Below are 7,632 nucleotides of genomic sequence, written 5' to 3'. Positions count from 1 at the left end.
GGGCTGGCCTGCCCTGCCGCTGCGGTCGACCGCGGTACACGGCGCTGCATTCATGTCCCCACCTAGGATCAGTATGCCCCCTGTCAGGGAGATTATTAAAGTTTCTAGCATCTTCCAGAATGTTACTTCTGGGGTGTTGGGGGCATATACATTAATGAGGTGGTATGTAGTTGAGTTGATTGTTCCCGTAATTATTATGTACCTGCCGTCCGGGTCTTTATGTATGGCTTGTATCACCAGTGGACATCATTTGTGTATGACTATTTCTACCCCTCTTGTTTTGCAGAGTGTTCTGTCTGCATATGCTCTCGTGTATATGTGGTCTGTGATTTGTATGTTAGATGTATTCGGTATGTGGGTCTCCTGAATGAACGCTATATCTGCCCTTTGTCTATGTAGCTCCCTTAGTAGCAGCCTACGTTTGTTCGGGACATTAAGACCGTTGACGTTTAGTGAGGTAAGTTTAAGCTCCATGTTGTAATGTGGGTAGTGTGTTGTTGTACCTTGTGCTTCGGTGTGCGGCTGGCTTGTAGTACTGTACGTTCTCCATTATGCGGTGTGCGCCCCGGCGACCCCCCCCGGATTGGTTGTCGGGTGAACCTTGTCTTAGTGGGAGTGAGGGTGGGGGTAGGGAAATAAACAAAATGGGGTAAGAAAACGTGCGTTGGTAACATGAAAACATAACATATACAACCTTGACCTAGGCCTGTCTGAGGTTGTTTCCTCACGATCCTCCTTCCCATCAGATCAAACATCCCGGTCTTATCGTCCGCCAGGCGATCGGGGGTGGCCACTCGCCGCGCCGAGAGGTAGTCTCAGGCGGGGCAGGTGTACAGCCATCGAGCACCGTGGCAAGGCTCGTAACATCTTTCTAACTTTCCCTGTATATTCGTGACATGGGGTATTCCCAGTCTCCGGCCCCTAGAAGCTGGCTCTCTATGTGTTGGTTATCTTGCTCGGGGGGGTGGGGGGGTGCCTGGATTTTATCTTGAACTCCCCGGGGTGGTATGATCCCCTCTCTCTAATCCTTCACCTAAGGGCGGGGGGAGAGGGCGCAGTTTACCCGGGGAGGTCCCCCGTGCGTGCTTACCCTAGCCTCGTCCTGCGAGCCCCCCCCTCAGTTTACCCCTCTTCCGTGGGGCCCCCGCCCTGCACACCACTATCTCCCGGTCACGTCCTATAGTACTTCATAAAGTGGGCCCCCCCCTTTTTTTTTTTGTAGAGGTCTAATATTGGGGTCACCCTCCCGACCACCACAGGCGTGACCCATGCATGGCCGAGAGAGGGTCAGCTATCATTGGTCCATATATAGGTGTAAAACATTAATATTTTTATATCCATTTCCAGTGTTTTTTTTTTTTTTTTCTATTCTCCATTGCGGTATTCTGTTCCCCCGCCCCTCCCTTCCTCTAGTACCGTGGACCCCATGCCACTTCTGTCCCCCATGTCATTATAGCTGTAATGCCAGCCTTAGTGTCTCAAAGGTGTGATATGAATTAAGTCAGCATGCAAATATGAAATCAACTTGCGTGTCCCAATGTCCGCTGCTTAAGTCCCTCCAGTGTGGACCTCCGCCACCTCTGCTTAAGTAGGGCGCGCCCTGTGCTCCGACCAGTCCCTGGGGAGGAGGTCCAGTGCCCTGGGGCCTCTTGTTGGAAAAATGAGGTCGTCTGGTACTTGAATGCCCAGGTCACGAAGGGCCCCCCTGGGGTCCATGGATGGCTTAATAACTGTAGGTCTCGGGCCGTTAAAGATCAGCATCTTAAAGGGGAATCCCCAGGCGAATCATAGGCCTTTTGCTCTGACGAGGTCAGCGATGGGTTTCCATTCCCTTCTCCTTGCAAGGGTTGTTGGGGCGATGTCTTGATAGATCTGGAGCACCACTCCTTTGTACGTATATTGGTGGTTCCTGCTCTGCTTAAGTATTGCTTCCTTTGTGGAGTAAAAGTGCCATCTGATGATAATATCTCTGGGTGGGCTGTTTTTGGGGCCCTTGGCACGCAGTGCTCTGTGAATCCTGTCGACATGCCATAAGTGTTCCGGGATCTGTGGCAGGCTGGCGCAAAAGCACTCCGCCATTACTTGTTCCAAGTCGCCATCTTGTACCTCTTCTGGCAGGCCGCATACGCGCATGTTGTTGCGCCTCGTTCTGTTGGAACTGTCTTCTAGTTTCATTTCCAGCTCAGCTACCCTGGTCAGGATGGCATTGGTGGCCGTGGTGGTGTCATTGTGTGCTGTAACCACATCCTCCAGTCTGCTTTCCAGGGCCTCTGTTCTGATACCAATGGCCTGTATTTCGGCCTTCACTTCCCTGGCTGACTGTTCGATTTCTCCCGCCAAGTACCCGTTTACCTCCACCTGTTAGTGCAGTATAGCGCTTTGAGGATCCTCGGCATGCCCGTAAAGCGATTCCGGAGTTGCTAGGGGGCTCGGGGAGGATGCGCCCGCCGGGCTTTCTGCTCCGTGTGTTCCACGTGGCGCAGGCTTAATGGCGGTCAGCATGTCCGCGACGGAGGGATTATCCCCTCTCTGTTTCTTCGTTGCCGCTTTCCTCTGCGACATGATTTGAGGGTAGCACCTGTGTTCCGCTCATGCTGGCTTCACTTTAGGGGGACTGAGTTGTCGGTAATCGCTGATTACAGGGCTGTTTACTGAGCCTTCGGTGCGGAGCTCCGGAGTTAGGCTGCCATCACTCTCGGAGTCCAAGCCACGCCCCTTCAACAAATTTTTTTACAGATATAAGAATATCATTCATGCAGCCTCCAGGAGATTTAAACTTTGATTCTGAAACATCAACTATAAGACTTGTGTAGGTAGACACAGACTCAGATCCCTTGCTGGATTCCGAATATTAATTAGCTGAGCAGGATGCATCATTCTCTGAAGGGGGGGAATTAACAGAAGAAGGGGTGCTTTTCCTGAAGAGGAGATTGAATGTTTTATTAGGTAAGTGCCAAGTTATATGAGTGAACTATAATTAGCCTAAACTTCAAAGCATCCAAGAATCTTCTATTTTCATTCTAAAAGTCTGAATGTGATGCAAAAAGAGTAGAAAAAACAAGAGTAGCAAAACATTTAAAATTAATTTTCCAGTTACATGAACTTGATAGGAACGAATTAGGTTTCATACCAGAGCTTGATGTTTCTATTGCCAAGCTACGATGCAAAACTACTCTTCCCACTGGAGATTCTCATCAGGCCCGGACTGGCCATCAGGCAAACCGGCAAATGCCTGGTGGGCTGCGATGGCCATGGGCCAAGGCCGGCAGGGGAGATCACAGGATCTCCCCTGCCAGCCCCTGCAGGGCCAGCGCTATCCGAGTGCCGGCCCTGCTGTGTGCCTGCTTCCCACAGGCACTTTACTAGGCTGGTGGGAGGTAGGAGGGAGGAGAGAGAAGACGGCTCTATCTAGCAGCTCCACCAGGCCCTGCCTCTCGCGAGGTCAAATATATAACTAAAAAAAGATATTAAAATGCACAGAAGTAGCCATGTATTTAAATACATGGTTTATTTATTTTTAAAAAAATATAAAAAAATGAATATATATATTTGCCTATATCTGCACCCTCACATACACACACTACACCACAGACACACACGCTGCACCACAGACACACACGCTGCACCACACACACAGTGCACTGTTCACACACACACACACACAGTGCACCCTTCATACACACACTGCACCACACACAAATATAGTGCATCCTTCACACACACACTGCACCTCTCACACACATTCTGCACCACACACAAACACAGTGCATCCTTAAAACACACTCCACCCATCACACACACACACTGCACACTTAACACACACACTGCACCACACCCAAATACAGTAGTGCATCTATCACACAAACTGCACCCCTCACAGTGCTCACCACACATACAGTACCCGTCACACACATAAACCCTCACACACACACATTATGCCTTATACACACTACACCACTTACACACACTACATTCCTTGTAAACACTCTGGATCTGCTACACATACAAAAGATCCCCTATAGACACACAGTGCACTCCTCACACACCGTGCACCCCTCACACACACACACAACATGCCTTATACACACTACACCACTTACAAACACTAAATCCCTTGTCAACATGTTAGGTCCCCTACGCACACTCTGGATCCACTACACACACACAAGAGATCCCCTATAGACACACACTGCACCACCTACACACACTACATTTCTGACATACACACTCTGGATCCCCGATGCATAGACTAGATACTCTACACTCAAACATGCACACTACATTCCCTAAACACACACTCTCTACAATTCATACACACTACATCACCTACACACACACATATACTACAGTCCCTTTGCACACACTCATTACACCCCTATACACACACACTCTCACACTCTTCAGTCCCTAGCCACACATATTACACCACAAACACATCACAACTGAAACCGACCAATTTACACAAAATACCACACCACAATCAACTCACTCTACAAACACACAATCCCACAAGCAGCCTCCAAAGACATGCACGGTTCACTTTCCTTGCCATTCTGTCCTCTGGTATCCCACTTATGGAGACACCAGATACCAGAACAAATACAGGTTCTTTTTCTCATGCTAGAGCTCTTCAGTAGGGCTCTGCACATGGGCTGCCCTGGAAGAGCATTGAACCAACATGCTTTGAGAGGGGGCGTGTTAATCATTGGTGATTACAAAACGCCACCTCTGTCTGGGCCACTGTGATTCAAAAATGGCCAGGCTGAATTTTTTTCCCAGCCCGGGCCTGATTCTCATGGTCTAAAAGTGAATATATGATGCCCCAAACAATTAAGCATACATTGCTATCTATTCATTCTACTGGCAGTTTTGCTAGCAAACTTATTGATTGGGAGAAAAATTGTTTTTCTCCCCACTGTTAGTCAGTGACTGGCAAGGGAGAGCAAAAAAGACCTCCCACATGAGGTCATTCTACTCTCTCAAGCATAGCAGCCACAGCGCATTCGACAGTGCATCCTAGCGTCGGCTAGGGAGTATAGGAATAGAGTGTCACTCCGTTCAGACACCGGCACACTAGAACAAGGAAGACAGTGTGCCGATATCACACAGGAATTTTGCCCTGCTTGGGGTAGCACCCTGAAATTTGGCAAATCAATGAAGACTGGAGTCGGAGTGGAGAACACCCATGAAGTTTGAAGCTGGCAGCTCTTAAACAGAGGAACATTGAATACACTGTGTATCTTTGTAATATATTATGTAATCAATGTATATAGGAGCAATTTAAGGTATGTTATTGTTTTTTGTTCTTTTTATAACATATTCACTTTAAAGATCGCATGGGCAAACGGGCAGACAAACAAAGTGAGGGGATAAATCATTGTGCCTCCATTACAGAGCAAAGCACTTATTTAAAGAACATCTGTCCCCTGGCCCAAGCTTCTGAGGCTAAATCCATTCGAACACAACCTTGGAGAACCTTCTTTAGAACCCAATGAGAATATCTCCATCAATTTAATAGTTGGTTTTATTTTTGACACTATGCTAGAGGCAGTAAAACTGTCATTTAAATTGACAGGCCTTAATACAGTAGCTAGACATGCAACCTGGCTAAGGTCTTGGTCTGCGGATACAGCGTCAAGGCATGCATTGTGCGATATACTTTGTGAGCATACTTTTCAGGTGCCCCCTTGATTCTCTACTTAAATGAACACTCTAGACCCAGTGGTGTATCCTGGTTTTGTGCTGCCCTAGGCAGGACAAAACTCAGGCGCCCCCTGGAAAATGCCGCCCAAGGTAAATGCCTTGTTTGCCTCGCGGCTAATACGTCCCTGTCTAGACCGCTAAAGCACTTCAGCTTGTTAAGTGCTTTATGTGGGAAGACCACGTGCCTTCACTCTTTCATTTAAGAAAAAATATATAGAAATTGGCACTTTTATAAATTAACCTTGTTACACCCCCGATGACTGTCAGTTAGACAACCGGTCCTGTTACTTCCTGGTTTGGTTAGCTCAGTGGAGATAAACTCAGTGGAGATAAACTCAAGAGGCAGCAATTGCCCAGAGCTTATGTAACCATTGAGCTGTATTGGGGAGTCTGTGATTGGATAGACACAGAACTTGTGGGTGGGGCTAGAAGGGGAGGGTTTTTCCCTCTCTAGAACTATGCATATTAGTAAGTTGAATACTGATTATTCAGTCTGTGTAAATAAGACACATTTTTCTTGTTATAAATGACATTTTAATTTAGTATAAATTGTTATGAGTAAGTCAATTAAAACTTCTCAAAACAGACCTGCTGCACCTACCCACCCCCTTACATTAGTGTCCCCCTGTCCAACCCCCTAACATTAGAGTGTCCCTCTCTCCACCCACCTAACATTAGAGTGTCCCTCTGTCCACCCACCTAACATTAGAGTGCCCCTCTATCCCCTACTAACATTAGAGTGCCCCTCTCTGCCCCCCTAACATTAGAGTGCCCCTCTATCCCCTCCTAACATTAGAGTGCCCATCTCTGCCCCCCCTAACATTAGAGTGCCCCTCTGTCCACCCACCTAACATTAGAGTGCCCCTCTCTATCCCCCCTAACATTAGAGTGTCCCTCTCTGTCCACCCCCCTAACATTAGTGTCCCTCTCTATCCACCCCCTAACATTAGAGTGTCCCTCTCTATCCACCCCCCTAACATTAGAGCGTCCCTCTGCCCACCCCCCTAACATTAGAGTGTCCCTCTGTCCACCCCCTAACATTAGTGTCCCTCTGTCCACCCCCCTAACATTAGAGTGTCCCTCTGCCCACCCCCTAATATTAGAGTGCCCCTCTCTACCCCCACCCCCCTAACATTAGAGTGCCCCTCTCTATCCTCCCTAACATTAGAGTGTCCCTCTCTATCCCCCCTAACATTAGAGTGCCCCTCTCTATCCCCCCTAACATTAGAGTGCCCCTCTCTATCCCCCCCTAACATTAGAGTGCCCCTCTCTATCCCCCCTAACATTAGAGTGCCCCTCTCTATCCCCCCTAACATTAGAGTGCCCCTCTCTATCCCCCCCAACATTAGAGTGCCCCTCTCTATCCCCCCTAACATTAGAGTGCCCCTCTCTATCCCCCCTAACATTAGAGTGCCCCTCTCTATCCCCCCCTAACATTAGAGTGCCCCTCTCTATCCTCCCTAACATTAGAGTGTCCCTCTCTATCCCCCCTAACATTAGAGTGCCCCTCTCTATCCTCCCCTAACATTAGAGTGCCCCTCTCTGTCCCCCCCCCCCCCTAACATCAGAGTGCCCCTCTCTATCCCCCCTAACATTAGAGTTTCCCTCTCTCTGTGTATTTGAGATGCTGGGAGGATGGTAGCTATTCTGATAGAAACACAGCACAGGATTCACTATCACACAGTACAGAGCAACCCATGACGTGCCCCACACGTCACCATTGGCTGGAAGGCCTAACTCTCAGTCACGTGACACGTTGAAGGAAGGACTACATTTCCCGGGAAGCCTGGCGCGCGCTGATGACGCACAGGACGCCGTGACGGAGTGGGCGGGGCGGTTGCAGGGAGTCCCACTGACATGGCGGAGCTGGATACAGCGGCTGAACATGAACGGATTCTACGGGAGATCGAGAGCACCGAGACCGCCTGC

The 7,632-nt window shown here is 48.8% G+C and overlaps 1 protein-coding gene across 2 annotated transcripts in view; it reads left to right on the top strand.

Moving 5' to 3' along the window:
• Nucleotides 1–7,523: 7,523 nt before the first annotated feature.
• The window catches only part of EXOC6B (exocyst complex component 6B), a 253,118-nt gene continuing 253,009 nt past the window's right edge, over nucleotides 7,524–7,632 (top strand). For both annotated transcript variants that reach the window (XM_063457580.1, XM_063457579.1), the window contains exon 1: nucleotides 7,524–7,632. This exon is cut by the window's right edge and continues 17 nt beyond it. In XM_063457580.1, coding sequence (XP_063313650.1) covers nucleotides 7,561–7,632 — 72 coding nt within the window. In that variant the 5' untranslated portion in view covers nucleotides 7,524–7,560.

The sequence above is a fragment of the Pelobates fuscus genome, chromosome 6 (genome assembly GCF_036172605.1).
Source record: "Pelobates fuscus isolate aPelFus1 chromosome 6, aPelFus1.pri, whole genome shotgun sequence".
NCBI classification, from domain to species: Eukaryota; Metazoa; Chordata; class Amphibia; order Anura; family Pelobatidae; genus Pelobates; species Pelobates fuscus.
Note: the sequence above shows the minus strand (reverse complement) of the source record. Positions and strands in the feature narration are given on the sequence as shown.